The sequence below is a fragment of the Punica granatum genome, chromosome 1, assembly GCF_007655135.1.
Source record: "Punica granatum isolate Tunisia-2019 chromosome 1, ASM765513v2, whole genome shotgun sequence".
In the NCBI taxonomy this organism is placed as follows: Eukaryota; Viridiplantae; Streptophyta; class Magnoliopsida; order Myrtales; family Lythraceae; genus Punica; species Punica granatum.
In genome coordinates this window covers 50969004-50990037 of record NC_045127.1, presented here as the reverse complement: position 1 = coordinate 50990037, position 21034 = coordinate 50969004, and the positions used below count along the sequence as shown (strand labels likewise).

Below are 21034 nucleotides of genomic sequence, written 5' to 3'. Positions count from 1 at the left end.
TCGGATCGGATAACAATTTTAAAGTACAGATGACATCTTCCTCGGATCCACTGCTCCAAAATGAACACGATCCGGGTCCCTTCCATGTGTACATTTTATATGCGTGTGCGCGTTCGGTGATTTCGTACATTTTAAATTTTACGACATCCTATGTCGGTGTCAACGGTGGATCCACGACACGACAACACATACCATTGTCATGCCTCTTGGAGCATTTTTATTCGACCTGGATGTTGTGGTGATATACCCCGTAAGATCTCTACCGAAATTTTTTATTTTTTATTTAAAAAAAAAAGAATATATCCTCCTTATTAAGCTCGAGCTAATAGAGTAATTAAACTTAATACAAGCCCTGCACACAAGATTTGCATAGTTATGGGGCTCTATTACAATATTAGACAAATTTGGTCAAGTTCGTGGGTGCGTCCAGTACAGTTACGCTTGACCGGGATATTAATAGAGCCGATCCCGGGTACCGAATAGCTCGGTTGGTTTATACTCCTTACGTATCTTGATAGTCTGACTAATCCTCAAGACACTGGCAATAAGATACGAAGAAAATACATCCCGGAATTGTGAAAAACTAATACTTTCTGGCTTTTATATATGACAATATACACTACCGTCACAAAGTTACGGGAATATTACCTAATCCCTCTTGGTTCCAAGTTGTACCGCTGAAGCCTCGACAGCCAAGATGTTCTTTCTCGGGCTTCATCGTCCTCCTAGTATTATGATTTGTAGAGAAGCATGCAACCAGAGCATGTTTTACATTCGTGTACGGATATAATACTTCACATGAACAAGAATGAGGGGGGCCAGAGAGACAGAGAGTTAGGATCCATGACCAAGCAACTACACTAAGGTACGGTCAGCTGATCGGAGTACCCAAAGGACTTCCACGATGATTCGCGACGAAGCAGATGCAATTTCTCAACAAAAGGTTCCAGAATCTCAGCCTCCTCTTCAGGGGCAAAGGCCATGCAGATGCTTAGCTCTTGGACCGCCTCCCCGTATTCCCTGTAAGATTGACCATCCCGTGTTATATATATCAACACTAGAACTCGATCTTTGGTGTAAAATAATTTTCATGGCACGTACCTGTTGAAGTATAGCATCATCCCGTGGTCTCTCCTCAGAGCCCAGTTATGGGGCTGCAGAATCAGTAATCTCTCTGACGCCATGATAGCCAACCTATCGTGGATTTGAGAAACAGCCATTAGTTACGTCTTGTTTCAAAAAGATTTCAAGAAAAAGCACCGTTTTAATGCTGCAATGTATGGATTCAACATGGTTATTAACCATGTAACGTCACCACGAAAATGCTGAAGAAAAAATTGAAAGTTTTGGATGTAACAACAGACACGAATGGAAACACTACCTAAGATCCTGGGGCCTCAACAATGGAGCATTCGAGGTATCAATCTGAGCATTCCTTAGTGGGGAAGTCAACATCAGCCCACGAGTCAGCCTCGATGCACGCTTCCAGTGTAGCCTCTGTAATATTTTTTGTTCATATTAATTCGTAGGCAGGATATTCTAGATGAGGACATTGAAGATCCTTTGGTGAGAAACCAAAGTTCTAACATAGGTAATTTGGGCATTTTACTTACAATCAAGTTGGCAAGAGCGATCCCGATAATATCCCTGTTCGAAGCTATCTCAAGACCCAGAAGAGAATTGCTAGTTAAGTCTGAGGCCCTCGATTTTGGATCCTCTACGCACCTTCCATTGACAATAGCAAACAGGCTGTGTCCCGAAGTAACCTTGAACAGTTCCTAATACACAACTCTGATCTTCAGTGATAACTAAATGACAAGGGAATTATGAAATATTTGACACAAGATTGATAAGAGAAATGGAAAAACATAAAGTTCACAAACCTCTGGGTTCCCTGTCTGGGGCCATATCAAAAAATCTTCCCCAACACGAGATCCCACAATGTTCAGACCGAGTCTCCGACATACCTCTATGTAGATTATGCTAAGCAAAATCGCTGTCAAAAAACCAAATTGATCGCAAACAATCATATTCAAAGAATATAGACAGAACCCAACCAGAAAAGAAACTGCACAGGAACTAAAACCATGCACGCTAAGGATATTTAAATGCAGAAAGTTTTGCTGAATAATGCATAGTTTTATAATCAAAACGAGGGGGAAGGATATTTAAATGCAGAAAGTTATAACAGCCTAAAGGGGAAACTTTACCGCTGCCACTTCTAGAGCTCAGCACAGTATGCAAGTAAGAGCACTTGGAGTCCACAAGTACAGAGGTTCTCTTGAAGCCTCTAAACCCGAACAGGACGAGATTAATTGCCTCTATGACCTCGACCAAGTGGCATCCTATGTCTCTAGAAATGAGTTCTGCCTCCACTTCTTTAGCAATCACGTCAAGCTCATCCATCCACTGGCTTATATTTTTTCCTGCCAAAGGCATCTGCTGTAAACTATCCCACTCTAGAGCCTCTGATGGGGACATAGCAGATCTCTCATTCGAAAGGGACTGAGCATCCATCTCTCGATTGAAGGCCATCAGTGCCTCATCTTCAGCAGCCACATACAGCAGAACCTGTTCCATGTTGCCAAGAACAGATGAATCGTGAAGGAATTCAAATTCAAAATGAGGAAAAAGGAGGAGGATACTCCTATAAAGAGAAAAAAACAAATTAGGCTCCCGTGATATACTATAATAGCATATGGCAATGCACCAGCAAATGGGAAAAGTAAACATGGCTCTCCCGTTGGACGAGGTCAACAGACAATGGTAACAGAGCTGCCCGCCGATTAGATTCGGTGGTAATTTAGATGGACGTAAGGGGATATTAATAAAGATCATTGAGAAGTATACCTTTGCAAGAGAGATGTCTTTGTCCTTGGACTGAAAGGAGATCTCTCGAGTGAACTTTTCTCGGGCAGCCTCAAGGACCTAGAAATTGTATTAAGAAAGTCTATTAAGTCAGTGGAGAAGCAATTAAACTGAGCCAAATTATAGGACGGTCGCATAAATATGAGGCAAATCATCGGCAAAGAGTGAGCCTTCTCAATATGTTACAGGGGATGCATCATATCATAATCACAGCGAAATCAACCTCCTGGTAGATTTTGGAACGGGACGAGTCCTTCTTCATCACTTGGTTGCTAGAACGAGGAGAAGCTGAAGCGGTAACCTGAGCATGTCGAGTGAAACAGAGGCTTCTCCTCCTTAATCCATTCCCCTTCTTCTCCTCATTCCCGTTCCAACACCGAGGTAGACAACGATCACACCTGATGATGATGATCGTAAAGATAAAGGCATATTGGGGTTTGCCTTCCACCTCTATTGCCATAAATACAATAACTAAATACATCAAAAACTGCCCGATATTTCTCCCTCTCTTAATCAATCAATACACAACAAACTTAAACAACACAGGGCAATTATCAATTCAAGAGTTCGTGGTGGGAATAAGCAGAGAATCATCAACTTCTCCGAGAAATTTCTACGTGACATCTCTTTACTAAGTGACACTGTGAACGGGGAATATCTACGCGGTTCTTATCTTCAATTCTCAGATACCATCAGTGGGCCCAACAACTTCTTGCTATGGAAATATCTACCCGGTCCTTATCTTCAATTCCCAGATACCATCAGTGGGCCAAACAACTTCATGCCTCATAGCATGAAATGATCGACCAAAACATGTTTTTTCCTTGATAATCAATCTAACCACATCATTGGGACGATGAAACAATATAGCATTAAACATCAAATGACAGTAGAAAGATTCAATTGTATGATTTTACCTGACGGGTCGGTGGTCACCGTGACCGGCTAAGATCGTCGGAGAAACCATGCTCAGTGGCTCGGCTGTGGCGACCGCCGGAGAGAACAAGCAAAGTAGGCCCAACATCTCCAACCTCCCCCAAGAATATCAAATCAGTCTCTTTAAAGGAAATGAGAGAAAGAAAGAAAGAAAGAAAGAAAGAAGGAAACAGAGAAAGAAAGGACGGAGAGAGAGAAAATGGGTATGAGCGGTTATTCTTGAAGCCAAAGAAACAGCAGACAACGGGGGAGGGGCGAAACTAAATAATGGGGCGACCAATCTAAAGAGAAAGAGGAGCTAAAGGGGTGGAATCAGTGTCATCGAAGGCGAGCTCCAGCTGGGAAACAGAGGCTCCGATGGCCACCCTGCACTTAGCCCAGCAATACAGAGCAGGCGATGGCGATGATAGGGTTGATGGCACAGAGCAAGAATCGTCAAAAAGAGATGAGGGGGAGGGAAGGGAGGAGGAAACAGTAGGTGGGCAGCTGCGATTGGAGAGGGTAGAGCAAGAATTGCCAAGATCCATACTAATGAAGGGCTCTTGATTCTCGGTTCTTGTTGCAGAGGGGTGGGGTTTTTAAGCTCCGAATTTCTGTCTCCTGCTGCGGATAAGAAGGGGGGGAGGGGGGGAGCTGTCACGCTGCAGAAGAGCTGAAGCAGCCTTCAGACATTGTCACCTCACATCACACAGGCCAAAGGGTAAAAGGATGAAGGAAGGAAAGGAAAGGTTTGGTTCTGTTTGTGGGGAGGTGAGGTTCTGTTTTTCTTTTGTTATTTCCTTCCCTTCCTCACCCCCTTTTGCTATTGTTTTGGGGCAATGGTAGGGATGACAATATGAGATTGTAACCAAAAAAAAAAATTCAGTCTTATTCACCAAAAATATTTTCGTTTTGGAAATTGGGTTCACTTGCCTGAAAATTCATAATTTGTCTTTCATTTATTTCCTTTTATGTCTAAATTCAATATACTCGTTCAGGCATTCAATTTTTGCATAGATTTTACGGCAGGATTCGCGTGGTATCTTCATTTTGAGCTTATGTTAGGTGCTAAAGGGTCCTCATCGACGGGTTAAGATATATAACACTATTATGAATAATGGGAAAAAGAAGTTCGTATTCGAGTCTTGAATATAAGAACATCTTGTTTGGATTGAAAGTTATGAAGAGTTATAAAAGGATGCATTACAGAGGGATAATTAATTTTACCATAACCCTTCATAATCTTTATTTTTTAATCCCATCAATTTGGAGTGCTATTGAGGGATAAGAAGATCAGCCATTGAGATTACATTATAAAAAATACTAAAAGATCAAGATATTTTTCAAATTTTCATATCATCTCAACAATTAAGTTTATCCAAACATAGGTTATGGAGAATTAAAAAATTCCTCCATAACCCACCCCGTCCCACCCTTCCATAAAATGTTACGAAATAAAGTGTAAGAGTCTCATCAGCGACTGCACGTATAATTATTTGGACGTCATATGAAATTTGATTATGTTCCTTGTTAATTTATTGATCTACATTAATAGTAAAAATTGTAATGTAATTAAATACTAGATTGTCCTCTTAACACCCCTCCCCCAAAAATAAATAAATAAAATCTAGTTACTTACTCCCTCAACTATGAGGTAGAGATTTTTGCTGCCTAAACAATTTTCTAGGCACATGTGCCCCCTAAAATATGTGAGGGGAACATGTACTGTCGTCGTTAGAATTTCCGTCCATATTAATGAAAAAATCACGTGCAATGCATGCAATCAAAAAAATAAATTTAAAGATAATAAAAAAGAATACTTTGACAGATGGTCGGAGCCTTCTTTTTCCATGCACCCCACAAGTTGCCAACACTACCAACACCAACGAGGCCTTCTACTACCTCATGGAATTGGAGGTGACCACCCGAACCCTTAGCTCTCTCTCTCACTCACCCTCTTTCCCCATTCTATCTATGTGCCCTCTCTCATTTTGATCTCAGGTTTCTAGGGATGGGAGTTCGTCGTAGGCCACAAGCCACCAACCCCCACAACGTCCCGACATCGGCAACTTTGTGTGGTTCGCTAGTAGCCGGCGTGGTTGCTCAGACCCCTAGCTCATTTTCTCTTCCCTCTGGACTCTATTTACTCCATTTCTCTCCTCGATCTCGAGATTTCAAGACTGGGGGATATCAATGTTGACCGCCAATCATACTCACAAGGTCATCGGTGGCCTCAATGATAGTCGATGACCTCGTTGGGGTGCATGGATGAGAGGACTCTAGTCTTTTGTCCTGGCTTTTTCTTTATTTTCGTTTTTTTTTTTTGTCACATAGACTTTCCCGTCCATTTGGATGAAATATACTGGTGGGGAGGTACGTTTCTCTCTCACCTTAGTCTAGGGTGCAAATATGCCCAAAAAAATTAATTAGGGGCAAAGTGCTTGACCCAATGATTTAGGGGGGGGATATCAGGCAACTTTTCGAAAGAAAAAAAAAAAAAAAAAGGAGAAAGGAAAAGATAGATAGGGATACCTTTTCCTTCCCTCTGTTGTATCCTCCTGCTATTATTGGAGAGATTGCCTGTCACCAAAAAATAAGAAAAAAGTTTATTGAAGAGACCCGTTGGGTTACAGATGCCTTTTTTGCTGCATGGGACGCATAGATGGAGGACATCCACATCAATGGGGAAAGGAGTTGTACTTAAAATTCATATATATTACAATCCAATCAATTATCATTATTTTCAAAGATATATTTTAACATGTACAACCCCAAAATTATTTTTGTTTCCATAGATATTTTAACATGTATATAATAATTAAAGAATGCACAAGCAGGATTTCTGCACTCCTTTTCTTTTTTCTTTTTTCTTTTTTTTTGGGGAAATGATAACATCATGTTGGAATTAAAATATTATTAACGTACATCATCATGCTGATGATACCCTTTGAAAGGAAATTTACTTCACTAAAATACTATCAACTTGTTTGATTTTAAATTTAAATTTTTAAATTTAAATTTTAATTTTAATTTAATGCACTACACAATAAAACACATTTTTTTCAAGTCAAATAAATGAGCCTCACGGATTATAAAACATACAATCACATTATAATCAATTATCTACACAATCAAAACAGGTGGAGTCCACAACGATTAATTTTTATTTGTCTTTTTCTACAATTAAAATCGCAATTATAAATTTAAAACTTTAACTCTAAAATCAAACGGATCGTATATATTTCGTCTTCGTCTCCACCGAGAAAAAAGGAAAAAAAATGGCATCTCTCCTCAAATGTATCGGACTAACTTTAGACGTCACAGTACTGCTCAAGCAATTACTTACCTTATCTCTAGGTGATATTTTATTTTCTTATTTTCCTAAAATTAATTTTAAAGGCAAGTATTTTCCAAGGAAGCGATGATGATGATCTAACATTTGTTAAAAGGCGTCCATGTACAGAAATTATTGGATGATCCTATCTCGTTACGTGACGTGAGAAAATACCAATTAAATTATATAAAATTAGGAACTTGATATTAATCACTCATAATTATCATAATTATTATTCATTAAAAAATTCTTATTGATTCTTTCTCATCACGTTATTTAAGGTAAAATCATCTAAAATTTTTTCGTCTATATATTGTTAAAAAATCAAATTATTCAGCCGTATTTTTATTTTGAGTAATTATTATTCACCGTTTTAATATATTATTAATCTGCAAATCAAGAGTTATATGGTAAAATCTCAATTGATAAATGGGAACTAATAGCATACACGACCATTCATGGGACGTGTAGTTCGGACGTCTACACCTGTATTGGACCGAACCGACCCGTGTAGTAACGAGATAGTGCCCATCAAATGGATAGAATCGGGACCATCAAGAACGAGAAGATAAATAAAGATGTCCTTAGATTTCATTTCCAATATCAGGCAAAAAAGTAAGATGGATGGCAAGGGCTAGTGGATATTGTCATATTGATACAATGGCATTGAAAGGGCAATTGTGTCACTTCGTTCAGCAAAAAGAAGGAAAGTATAAATATCAAATTCAAGAAGGTCATTGAGGCACACCGAGACAATGTCTTCAAAATTTTGTTTTTTCTTTTTCCTTCTATAAGAGGGAGGAGAGTGATGCAAGAAAGGGATGGGTAAGGTTTCAATGGAGGAGAGATGATAGAGAGAGAGTGAGAGTAATAGAATAATCGATGAATGAATTCTCCCTCGCATTCTTTCCAGATAAATTATTACATATCAATAATGAATTGAGTCGATCGTTAACTCGAACACATGAATATGAGTTAGTTCAAACGAATCGATGTTATAAGCTAAGTAAGATCTCGAGTTCGATTTTTATAAATTGATATGGGAAGGCTTAGTTGAGGAGCTTTATTTGTTTTTTATTTCATTGCTTGATGCTTTGTCTGGTTCAATAATACCGTTGGAAAAAATCGATCATTGAAAAAGTTTTACTCCTTAGTAAGTTAACATGATTAGAATTAAATTAGTCGTTATTCGTTAGACTTTCGAATACCAAAATACACATGCGTAAAAAAAAATCCTTCTTACAATTCTGTAGGCACCGATTATGTCAATGAGTATTGATTGATACCTTCTTTTAATCTATAATGGTAATTTTTTTATGTTCGTTTTACCTGAGCTCGTGTAATAATTTATAGTCTTTCCAATCAAAATTATATCACTTTCAAATTTTAAATGGAGTGGATGATGACTAGGATGATGCAAATTGGGTACATGATTGGCCAACATATTCGAGGCCCTATGGAGTATTGAACCCCACCTTGACGTTTGCTTGTCTATGAGCAAACTTGATTCTGAATCTATCCCTACTTGTTGATTAAGTGATTTAATCAAATTTTCTATAGGAATTTGTTCCCATCAATTCAGCAATCCAACCATGCATGCCTTTAATCGCAATAATTAAAACATAACCACTCTGTTTGGTTCGAAACTTGTCACTGAAATGATATATCATCCCTATGTCTCATCTTCTCGATTGATAGACTATTATTATAGCTGTAAAATCAATGGCAAGGATTAAAAACGATAACCCTTATCTCTTCGGCTTTCTCTCCTGTCAATTTCGATGCCCGTCGTGTATTGGATGATTGGAGTAGTAAGCCGCTACCAATCGATGGATGAGAGGAATGCTAAGAGGTAAACCATTTTAATACTCTATACAATACCAAGAAACTATTCATGTACTAGAGATCAAATACAAGAAGAGAGACGATTACCAGTTAAATCTATAAAAAGATGAAGGATTTTAGTACAATGACAAAAATATCTTTTAAAAAAATATTTTAGATTTGAATCGAGACTTTCATGACCTTTATTAGCAAATCCCTTTCACTAATGGGGCATTAATTTAGGCGAGATCCTCAATTTTAACTTTTGCTAGGGGAATAATTCATAGGATACGTGAAGATATTCGGTCGTCCGTCTTTAACGCTTTTAGTATGTGGGTATGTCCCGTGATGCATGGATATCGCCGTGGTCGTCATCCCATTGGGCATTGGGCACATTACGTCCAAGGATACACGTTATGATCAGAAATTCAATAAATTCAAAATGATACTACTGCATGGATCGGGATTATAAATCCTTCCTCAGCCATCCATAAAGTAATAAAGTATTTGAGAGGTATGATTTAAAATTCCAAGTTGTCAATATATAGCCCTTTTAAGAGTGAAATCAAGGTTATAGCGCAGCGTCGCACACTCTCATATGATAATTTGTAAGTTTTGAATTTAATTTTTATTATAAGATTATTCATGTCCATTCACATGTTTTTTTTTTTAAATTTTTTTATACTATATTCATGAGTCTCTATTATAAAAAAATAAATAAAAAATAACGAGTTATAAATGTAATTCACAATTTAAAGGATTTCTGTGGTTGATCGGGTTTTAAATTATGAGATCTCCTACAATTGATTCTTTCATCACATTGGGATATTTTGTGTGATCGAATGGTCCCATTGAGGACGTTTGGATGATAACAAAATGATTAAAGAAATACTTTTATAGAACAAAGTGTGATGAATAATTTCATGATTTTGGTTAAACAAAGATTTTGACAGTGAAAATCATCACTAACAAAAAAGTCTAACCTTTACATGAACCTGTCATTCTCTTCGGATATAAAATTTTACATTCGAGCAGATAATGTTATGGACCATACAAATTCATAATATTAGTTGTACACAATTCGAGAGTCATCTATGATTTTATTAGGGCCCCGTCAATTAAATATGTGCACGTCCCCATCTACCTAAAAGCGCGTGGATAAGGTCCCAAAGCGAATGCCTCTCAATTAGTCTACTTCACGAGACGACCCACCCAAAAAATTTTCGAATGACATGTGCATTCTTTTCTCTGTCGAAGCAGGACTTTTGTTTTTTTGTTTTTTTTAGGTAATGACGAAATCATTTATTTGTTTAATAGAAAACAATATTATCTCTGTCCTGATCCTGAATAGCGAATTTCTAAATGCTGTCAAAGCGTTCATACATTTGCGCAAAAATTAAAAAATTTAAAAATCCATACAAATATATTCATATATATATATATATATATATATATATATTTCTAGACTCTAACCATGCATACAGCACAACAATCGCAATGATTTTTTCCCCAAATACGCTCATAAATGGATGGATTGATTTGAAAGATGAAGAAAATGAAGAGCGAAATAAAAAGTTAAGAGTTCGATATGAGAAAAACAAAAATAAAATTATAGATAGCCGAATTAGAAAGTTGAGAGACGAGAGAGTAAAATAAGGAACACGTGAGAGAAAAGACAAAGGAGGAAATAATGTCAATGGATAATATTATTCTTCAAATTCTCTCTTTTTATTTTTAATTGTATGATATATAAACTAAAAATAAATTATATTTTCGATTTTTAACCATTTTATATAAATGATGAGATAGTTACAAAATCATACTCTTCCTTAACAATAGTATAAGATAAGATAAGATGATATATATATATATATATATATATATATACATGGACGCATAATAATGTTTGAGATTCCGGACTTTATGGCCTAATTAATTGCCGAGGAAGAAAATGAAGGCCCAATAGATAATTTGCACGTTATTTCTCAAACATTATATGAAGGAACAAGAGCCCACTTTCCATGGGTTAGAGGCCTACCTAATGGTGCCCCTTTCACTGGATTTCTCAGATTATTTCTTTAGATTGATCGATTTGCCCCTCCATCCGTATGTTAATAGCTAAGGTAACTATGTATACAAAGATTAGCCTCTTGAAAAATGTCTATCCGGCATCACGAATCCACGATCGGTTACATATTAAAGAGTACTACATGCAAGTACTGGCCGATTGATGCAGTTCATGCCCAAACATAAGCCATGACTTCAAAACAATGTGAAACCCCGATCATTTTAATTTCATATGCAATCTTTTTTTTCTTTTTATATAGATATTTTCGAGATCTGTATTAAACTATTCCTTATTAATTAATTAAGTAAAGATGAAACAACATAGTAATAGATTGCACATTATGCCGAGTTTACCGAAAATTCGCACTTTATCGAAAACAAGCAAATGACATACGGATTATACAAGTAGTAACTAACCTTCTCTCTCTCTCCCTCTCTCTCTCTCTCTTTTTATGTGTTACCTTAGTATTGAAAGTTCATTAGACCCCAACTAATACAATTCGAGCTGAGTTGATTCACTATGAGGTAAAGTTCTTATAACGTGAATTTTCTCTATTCATAAGACTCAATCTCGAGACCTTATTTAAGAGAGAACAAGCGCCAAATTACTGTAACCAACTCATATTGCTAGGTGTAGTAGCTAACCTTTATTGCTTAGTCGGTTTATCTACTAATCATTATTATATATATATATATATTTTAAAGTCGGTCTATTTACTAACAATCAGCGTTGCCCGATCCGCCTTTTCTTCTTAGCAACGTGGGCCGGGCTTGAGGATTAAGGGCCGGACTGGTATTGACTCATCCAGTACTGACAGGCTAAGGGATGACCTTCTTTATTTGGATGTTCCAATTCCTGGATGATCCTCTCCTAAGAAGTACAAACTTCCACTACACAAATTCAATGATTATTTAGTTTTTTTTTTTCCCTAAACATTGACAAAGAATTATTTTAAATTTATAATAACAAAAACAATAATAATAATGAAATATAAATTTGGCATTGGATTATAACTCGGAATGGCCACTTGCTTACCCTTCCGAAAATTCTATCGACGAGCACTTATAATATCAATAATTATGTGTGTATTATCATTAACAAAATGTAATGACAATTAATGATTATGGACCTACATCTATCTATATACCAATTTACTTTTTTGGTTATAAGATAGATTGCTAAGTTTAACGCAGTGAAATAAAAATATCATGCTTTGAGATATTTTTAAAATATACAGATTATAAATAATATATACATACATATGTGTATATATATATATAAAATACATCTGTATATATCTATCTATATAACCACTAATATAAACTCTGACCCTACTCTAATAAATTGCAATTGTACCCGTTCTTCTCTAATGTTTTTCTTATTATCTTTTATAGTTTGCTCGGTGAATAAATCGTTTGTTTCCATTTTTGTAATTAATTTCTAATCAAAATACTATAGATTAATAAATGGTCCACTTAATTCGTTTAAACAAAAAGTCGGACCCTACTCTTCCTTATTGTACAACTTTTGAGTTCCCAAATTTTCTTCTCTCTTTGTAGGGCCAGGGAAAGATCCAAAGTCCTCCGATTAGACGTTAGATTGGACTTCACGATTTTGTCATTTTGTTTCTGATTATTGATGCTTGCTCACGTAACATAAGCAAATAATTTTCTACAAATAAACTATTGATTAAAAAATATATATATATATATATATTCAAATTTTAATAGGCACGTTTATTGAGAGATTAATTTTAGATATTCTGAATTTTGAAATACAATATCTCCCGTAATTTTATAAAAAAGAAAAGGTTAAAAAGGTTTTTCATGAGATATGATCTCATATACCTTGAGCCGCAGATGGACAAATGGACTACGTAATATGTGATCGAACATTATTAATATTAACACATTAGATAACTAGACGTACTGAAGTGAAGCATCTCTAATCCTATCAGTAGTCGTGCTAACATTTTCGACATAGCCTATTGGCACACAGTTAAGCCTAAAAATGGTGCAAATTGCAAAGATTAATACGAGATGATAAACGAACTACATAATATTGCATAACACCAAAATAAAATTGCCATGCATCATGGTGAGTTAGAGTTAACCCCATTTAATAAATGAGGATATGTCATGTCCTTATCGGGGGAAAAAGGAAAAGAATGAAAACCCAATTCCTCGATCATCGATCATCGATCATCGAACAAACTCGACCCATCAACATCGCATGTGTGTGAGAGCCAATCTATGAATAAGAAATACAACGAAGACAATCACTATCACAAACAAGACATTCTTCCAACACGCTCAATAATTTCACATGTGCCAAAGCACTTTGTTCATCATCATTACTATTATTAAACAGCACACAGCACACAGACACGCCACACATGACTAATGCAAACACGCACACACATCAAACCTTAATTGTCAAAAGGACATTATTAGGCACATCACCTATCACACATAGTGCCCGACATTATTCAAACCGTTGGCCGATCGAGGATGGTTTTCGATCACATAGTCCCCTTCGTTGCCTTTATTTCCCTTTTCCTTTCTACTTATAGGGCTTTTCACCCGCATCACATCACACACATTGTATCGTATCAACACACACCACTGTGGTAAGAGATGTCCGAACAGTCTCCTCCACTACTAATGGTTGTGACACACCGATGTATATATATCAATCCAGTCTTTATCTTGCCTAGGCTAGATGCCATAAGAACCAGACAGCAGCGGATCCCCGTAGGACCCATGCGGGCCGACGGTTTGATGCCACTGACAATTCCGATCACATATACACCTAGTCCAGACAAGATTTCCGTTTCTGCCGCTGCGGAACAGTCTCCCCTAGCGCCGGAAGCTCCGGACCTGGCGGGGCGGTTCCGCATCATCATCCTGAAGCTTCACAATGGTGTACGCGCCTGCGCCGGCCAGTGCGCCGAGGGTGGGTGCTAGCAGGTAGATCCACAGGGCCCTGTAGTTTCCGGCTGCCACCGCGGGTCCCAGAGTCCTCACAGGGTTCATGGAACCGCCGCTCGATGGTCTGCCCATGTCAAAACAATACAAAGGACGTACATGAGAATTATTGTCACAATTATTTCTTCCTATCTGGGAATCTTTTGTAATAGAGTTGCAATTATAGTGGTTGGTAAGCTGAAAGATAGTAGAAATATAATAAGTCTATATGTATATATATAGCAATGCGCGACCTACCAAATTATGCAATTCTTTCAACTGATTTGATTGCATGACATATATATTGATCAAGTCATGTAGTCCGCGCGTCTATTATGTGCTACTTTTTAGGTAGATTGATGAAAGAACCTAATATGAGACATGAAAGTTTCATTGATAATAATTAAATTTATATCGACATATTTTCTTGTAAGAGCAACGGGTACGGCACTAGTATCCTTTCTCTATTTATTTGCTATTTTGAAAGGTTACTGTCGACGGCTCACAATCTGCCACCGTCCACGAAATATCGAGGCCTAAACTCTTAATTAACTAATAATATTTAATGAACTTTTAAGTGAAAATTCAAAGTTGTATGTACTGCTCATAAAGGACGGTTACCCCGCGACAAGGATGTTGAGCAAAACTGTGGCCCCGACTGCTATACCGGCTAACTCTCCAACCTAATGAGAAGAAAGAAACCCACAATGAGTACACAGTAGTATGCACAAGCAAACATATAAAATAAATGATCTTGATATATATATATATATATATATTATAACGAGAGTAGCCTGATCCGCCTGGTTAATTCCATGGTCCACGTAAACACTCTATAAGTCCACGGAATATGTAAGTCTAGTCACAGGCCATACAACAAGTGACCAAATAGAAAGTATTCTTTTGTATAGTTTGAGAAAAATTTTTTGTCGAATTAATATGTATATCTACAAATACGTACTGCACGAGTGTCTGTGGCGACCGCAGTGACGACAAACAAGAGATTGAAAGTGATGAGGAACTCGAGGGCAAAGGCCTGGCCAAGGCCGACGGAGGGAACGGTGACCCCACCCGACATGTAAGGATGGAAGACACCCTTGAGAGCAAACGAGGCACAGATGGAAGCCGAGACCTGGGCGACTATATATGCAGGCACTTGGACCCAAGGGAAGTGGCGGAAGGTCGCGAAGGCGATGGTGAGGGACGGGTTGAGGTGGGCCCCCGAGATGTGGCCAGTGGACAGGATAATAATCATGGCAGCAAGGCCGGCGCAGGCTGCATTGCCGATCAGGGTTTCGGAGTTGGTGTACTTCTGGTTCACGATCGGCCCAGCCGTCGCGGCGAATATGAGGATGAAGGTCCCGACGAACTCGGCTCCTAGCTGCATTAATAATTATGTCATAGGATTAATCTCCTGCATTATACTTGCGGAACCTGAAGGAGCCAAAGCTAATTGTTACTGATAATTGTCATTTTCTTTATGAACAAACACGATTCATTAATTCGGTTGGGCACAGAAACTGGGGACAGTCACAGACTCAAAGCTTTTGACATAATTTGGCAATGAGTCATTTATTAATGGCACGCAATTTTCCCATTAATGTTGATGGCCAAGTCTTCTCTCTCTTTAATTGAGTTGACCACCAAAATGCATTCAAGACGATTCAGTGGGACCCACTCTCCATGTATGATCTCAGGTCAGAGTGTGGGAAAGAGTATTTTTTGCACGTCGACCACATAGTTTGTACAAGTTTTCCTAAATTTTCATCAAAAATCAATAATTTTTCCTAATAAAAAAGCGAGGAAAATTACCCCCAGAAACCGAGTTTTATGTCCATTCACTAAATGATAAATTATCTCATAGGAAAGTCGTTATCAACGTGATAATATTCTAAAAAGAATGATTAATGTATCATCAAAATATGTGACTATTCCGTTTAACTTCTTTCTATCAATATATATATATATATATATATGAACATGTCATCGCACATTTGATTTTTAATTTTATGAAAAAAAGCACATCGGTAGATGGTAGTGAAACCCGCTTTAATAAATAGGAATTATTGAATTGGGCAGCTAATTAACTAATTAGCCAATAATTTCTTTTACCGGTTTCTGGAATTTAAGTCAACAAAATAAATTTATATTTGTATTATGGTATGAATTCATTCATTGTTGAGACTCAACATATTCCATCACTCGAAAAGGTCAAACCCTTAAATTAGATGGCGTTATCCCCGTGCCCGCGGGCATATATTAGTTCCCAAAACACGACATGAGATTATTCATTTCTTTTATGAAATAAGAAAAAAAAAATTAAAACTGCTATATTACAAAGAAAAATATTTTATTTTTAATAATTATGCAAGCATTCCAAACTAATGAGGCATTACTATTAAAGAAAACATCAAAGATATCATTATTATCATTTTTTTTCCTGGCGGACACGATAGCATTGATCTTCGTTCAATGTCTCTCTTATGAGATGGTGGAAGGATATTGCCTAAGTTAGATTACAAATTGTGCTAGAGGTATTTTACATTTTAGGAAATTAAATGATATTATATTTTTTTGATTAATAATTTGAAAATTTATGTTGTGATTTAGAATTCGATTCGGGACCTATTTGTCATAGATTTTTAGATTTATTTATTTTTAGTTTCATTTTGTCATTAATTTGCCTATATATAAGTTCCTCTTCTATGCGATTTCCTAAGTCTATCGTACATAATTACAAATCGCTCCTATAATTTGGACTCCCTGGATATCTTGTTTCTTATCGATTTTATTCAGCAAAGTAACTATATCTTGAACAATAAATTTACATTTCTAACAAATTAAGCACTCTTTTAATTAAATCATAATGCCCATACAATGATTAATATATGTCTTTTCTTTCATTAACTGTTCCATCTAATTGCAGGTGGATTCGTGATAACCTGCTATCTCAATTACTGTTAAAATAATGAAACGTAAATTTATTTTTTCGGTGAGATCATAAAGTGTATTTAATATATATATACTTTATTTTCTACGGTCAATTTTCTATGAGTTTCGGGCCCCACTTGGAAAGTGGCTCATGGATATGCATCCAAGTTCAAAGATTCAACAGCTATTAGCATATAAAAACTAATATATATATATATATAAACTAATTTTATTTTGGTATTTTGTGAGGAAGATAAGACTCATATGCGTAAGGGGAGAATAATCATACACATCTTCCATTTCATATCTTCAATTAAATTTTGTAACGGGTTACGTCTTGGCATTGTATTATATCATAACATGCATTCGTTGGAGCGGAGGCATGGCCAAATTAATTTATTAATCAACTCGACCGTTGAACACATACTAATCAAGATAAAATAAAAGATCAATGATTTTAAGAGCCTCGTCATCAGCTCTCACTAAAAGCCAAGTATTACTGTACAAAAGGCTATTACGTTCGTTACACTCATTTTCTTCAGAATCAATTATTGATATTCCTCGTATATATATATATATCTTAATTAGAACTGCTTGGAACCCCGAAAAAATATTCTAATGTTCGTTTTTTTTTGTATATTCTTGACATAAAGAATTAGTAGTTTTGCATTTTATTTGGATTTAATAATCCTAGTTGTTGAGTTTAAGTACGCGTCGATGAGAGGTGTATACATACTGAACCCACCACTAATGGGTCACTGTTTAGATCTGTCGGGGTCCACTCAAACTCCTAAACTCCTAATGATAATATAAATGTATGTATATATATATATATATATATATGCCGGGCAAACTACACATTCAAAGCCAATGGAGTTCAAATTATGCATCTAAAAGTCGAAACTTTTTGACGGATTAGAAACGGCTCCTAATGAAGAATTCGATCACGTATTCATATTGAACGTCTTTGATTGAAATGAAGTTCTAATAGATGACAATAGATGACGCATTTGACGAACATACCATTATCGCATTCTGGCGAATATAAACACAATTGACATTGTGGCTCCACGACCTTTTTTTTCTTTAGAGAGCAAGGTGTGCCCCACTTTAGTTAAAACTTACAACTAGGCGTGCCTAATAAACTATTGCCATTTGACTTTAAACATTAATTGCTATATTCATCAATCATGCAATTAGAGGTCTACGTGCAAAATAGAAATGTAATATTCCGCCCAACTAAAACAAAAAATGCAAAATAATAAAAAAAATCAATATGAAAAATATTTAATTGATATTCACAACTTAATTATAATTAGAAAAGAGATTATTATAAATAAATGAAGGGCATTGATTAAGGAGAGTTACCTTGCGGGTGAGGGCGATGTCGGGGGTGGGGAAGTCAGTGAAGCACGTGTGAGGCTCACCCCACGTGGGAGCATACACCGGCAGGCACTTGCACCTTGGCATTGACTTCCTGTCGTAGGACAGCGAGTCTATCCTCATCGACGGGAACAGCGGCGCCGGCGTCCCCGGTGTGGCCGGCGCGGATGCTGCCGTCGGGGACTCCGGCGCTCTCGGTGTCCTGGATTCCGACATGATGGCGATCCCGACTAACTAACACCAGAGATGATCACACAAACTTTCGATCGATGTAACAAAAACACACTCTTTTTTTTTTTTTTTTTTTTTTTGGGAATCGAGGATTTGTGAAGCGGGGGACTGTTACATGATTCGTAGGTTTTTATAGAATTGTGGTTACACTTTCGTCTCGACCCGGTCCAGGACTGAGAACACTAGATACGTTCTATATAGCTACTAACATTACAGGAAGATGGAAAAAACTACTTTTTTTTTTTGGGTTTTCTTGGTCTGGTTTCTGGGTTTGAAAGATCGAAAATTACATACTGTGACAGCTTTTATCAATGTGTTGCTAAGGAATACGAGGAGCGGGACGAGCCACTGCGAAGGCTAGACTATACGGATAGATGCTAATAGAGTTGCATGAAATGAAGATGACTTTTTTTTTTTTTTGGTTGGGTTTGGTGCGGATCGGAAGGTGAAAAATCTTACATGCTGGGGAGGCTTTTATAGGGTTGTGATCAAGGAACTGCGGAAATGGAAGGATCCAGACTCAAGGTTGAACTGAAAGTGCAGACAATATGACACAGCAGCGACGGAGAAGTGGATGAAGAAGGAGAAGATGACGACGACGGCGACGATGATGACGGCGTGGGTGACCGGAGACGGATCACCAACGAGGAATTGAAGGAACGAGCAGAGTGAGCTCAGACGGGCAGGCAGGAAGGGAGAGAGCAGATGAAGAAGATGATGAGAGGAGTAGGAGAGTAGTTAATGGATGGGGGGCTATATATAACACCAAACGAGGCACACTGCCATTTTTTAGCAGTTCTGGGAACTTTCTTATAATAGAATTCCTTTCATTTTCTTTATTTGGCCGTAATTTAAAGTAAAATATTGTTCGATAATTGATAATAGAATTCTCAAATTTATTAAGTCATCCCAAAATTCATACTAGAGAACCTTTCTATTGAATCACTCGCACGACCTGTGGCCGGATTGACCTGTCGTTTGGGCTTGAAGCACGTGGACCATAGTGTAAGTCGATCCAGTCTCGAAACACATTGTTATTAAAAAAGAAAAAATTCAATAATAAATAACAAGTATGTAAATATTCCACATTTGCAGCATACCTTGTCCTTTTGTTTTTCCGTTGGTAACCATACCATTTTTCTTAAAATATATGTAGACTAAAAGGGTTAACATAAGGGCTGTTAAAAAAACCCGGAAGACCCGAAAATCCGAGCAGACTCGCCCCAAACGATTCGAATCTTCAAGTTTTTTTTAGGACCCGATTCGGTTCTAGGGGCAATTTACTCTTTGTAGCTCGGATTCAAATACAGTTTTGGATTTGAGAGTTGAATACCCGTTTGTGTCCCGAACCGACCCGAACTTATGTTGTTCGTATGATTTTGTGTTTGATAAAGTTTTGATCGGACCCTTTTAGTTTTATCTAGTGATAGTGATACTGTTATGGTCTATGGAGTTTTAATTATCTAAGTGAAGCTAATGTTGTTAAATTTTTGTGTGATTAATCAAGAATTTATTTTTTTTGTATTTCTCACTGAGTTTTTCTTTTAAATATTTGTTGTATTCGGATTATCTAAGAACCAATCCGAAAATCCCGATCCGTTCTTCTTGATTTCAAATTCGGGTCTTGGGGATGATTTTTAAAATAAAAGCCCTGACCACTTCGGATTCCCGAAATTTTTTTCCATACTTGCACCGAACCGTCCCGTGTACAGCCCTAGTTAACTTCCAAAAGAAAATAAAAATAGATCGATTCTCATATTCACTATAACATGGAGAAATTTTTAATTTGAAAATTTAATAACAAGTTAATGATGGAGGAATACATTTCGACCGCGCATATAAATAATAATAATAATAATAATAACAGAATTGGATGAGAGATAAATTCCTTGAACTCATCCCAAAGTCCATTCGATCGTGAGGACTCAAATGTTATTTTTAAGATTTATTATTATTATTATTATTATTACTACTACTTATTTTTTTACATATTAAAAAAGAGCAGAACAGGGGGCTGAGAACTCCCCGAGCATCGCGATTCGTCAGGGAGAGAAGTCAATGGCCATCCTATCTATCCACTCTACGCACGGTGCTAGAGTCACCAGGGTCCAGAAACTTTGGTCCTTTCACAGCCGTTAAGATCATCCCCGAGATTCCATCGGAGGGCTGGGAATTGCATGTGCAGAACACTTGCCCTGTGACGCAAACCGACCTTTTCTCTGCTTAAAAAGTAGCACCACCCGCCCAATAATGTACTAGACAAGCATACGCTTTCCCCATATATATAATAATTTAGTAGTTTAATGAGCTTGTCATTAATTAATTGTAAGTCTATTGGCCAAAATGTATGTTCATTTGGTACAAAATATGCAATTATTTCATTATATGTAACCTTTAGTTCATCACTTTTTGGATGATCGCGAAACAAATAATATATATATATATATATTTTAATTGATTTGTAGTACGTAAGCAGTTAACAGAAAAATAAGGAGTAAACTGTCATTTTCGTCT

The 21034-nt window shown here is 36.9% G+C and overlaps 2 protein-coding genes across 5 annotated transcripts; both read right to left on the bottom strand.

The window, feature by feature from the left end:
* Positions 1-453: 453 nt before the first annotated feature.
* LOC116215147 lies at positions 454-4593 on the bottom strand. Of its 3 annotated transcripts, none has more exons than XM_031550746.1 (9): positions 3786-4593; positions 3092-3266; positions 2851-2928; positions 2211-2571; positions 1884-1996; positions 1614-1778; positions 1382-1497; positions 1102-1194; positions 454-1020 (listed from the first exon to the last, which is right to left on the bottom strand). In XM_031550746.1, exons 1-9 carry the CDS (start codon positions 3890-3892, stop codon positions 861-863), a joined length of 1368 nt encoding a protein of 455 aa, XP_031406606.1. In that variant the 5' UTR covers positions 3893-4593; the 3' UTR covers positions 454-860. The 3 variants fall into 3 exon arrangements, with proteins under 3 accessions (XP_031406606.1, XP_031406615.1, XP_031406622.1); XM_031550755.1 differs by having other exon boundaries at positions 3092-3318; positions 3786-3924; XM_031550762.1 differs by lacking the exon at positions 3092-3266 and having other exon boundaries at positions 3786-3922.
* Positions 4594-13291: 8698 nt separating this feature from the next.
* On the bottom strand, positions 13292-19267 carry LOC116192187 (probable aquaporin NIP5-1). Of its 2 annotated transcripts, none has more exons than XM_031520653.1 (4): positions 18275-19267; positions 14937-15356; positions 14597-14658; positions 13292-14063 (listed from the first exon to the last, which is right to left on the bottom strand). In XM_031520653.1, the coding sequence occupies exons 1-4, from the start codon at positions 18503-18505 to the stop codon at positions 13868-13870; spliced, it is 909 nt and encodes a 302-aa protein (XP_031376513.1). In that variant the 5' UTR covers positions 18506-19267; the 3' UTR covers positions 13292-13867. The 2 variants fall into 2 exon arrangements, with proteins under 2 accessions (XP_031376513.1, XP_031376515.1); XM_031520655.1 differs by having other exon boundaries at positions 15108-15356.
* Positions 19268-21034: the final 1767 nt, after the last annotated feature.

What these genes read in the sequence shown, in the direction of transcription:
- LOC116215147 (XM_031550746.1), bottom strand. Translation starts at nt 3,892, where the DNA reads ATGTTGGGCCTACTTTGCTTGTTCTCTCCGGCGGTCGCCACAGCCGAG. An exon ending in GTTCCAAAATCTACCAGGAG is followed by an intron (nt 2,929 to 3,091) that starts GTTGATTTCGCT and finishes TACAATTTCTAG; the next exon opens with GTCCTTGAGGCTGCCCGAGA. An exon ending in ATGATGCTATACTTCAACAG is followed by an intron (nt 1,021 to 1,101) that starts GTACGTGCCATG and finishes TCAATCTTACAG; the next exon opens with GGAATACGGGGAGGCGGTCC.
- LOC116192187 (XM_031520653.1), bottom strand. Translation starts at nt 18,505, where the DNA reads ATGTCGGAATCCAGGACACCGAGAGCGCCGGAGTCCCCGACGGCAGCA. An exon ending in TCGCCACAGACACTCGTGCA is followed by an intron (nt 14,659 to 14,936) that starts GTACGTATTTGT and finishes TCTTCTCATTAG; the next exon opens with GTTGGAGAGTTAGCCGGTAT. An exon ending in CTCAACATCCTTGTCGCGGG is followed by an intron (nt 14,064 to 14,596) that starts GTAACCGTCCTT and finishes TGACATGGGCAG; the next exon opens with ACCATCGAGCGGCGGTTCCA.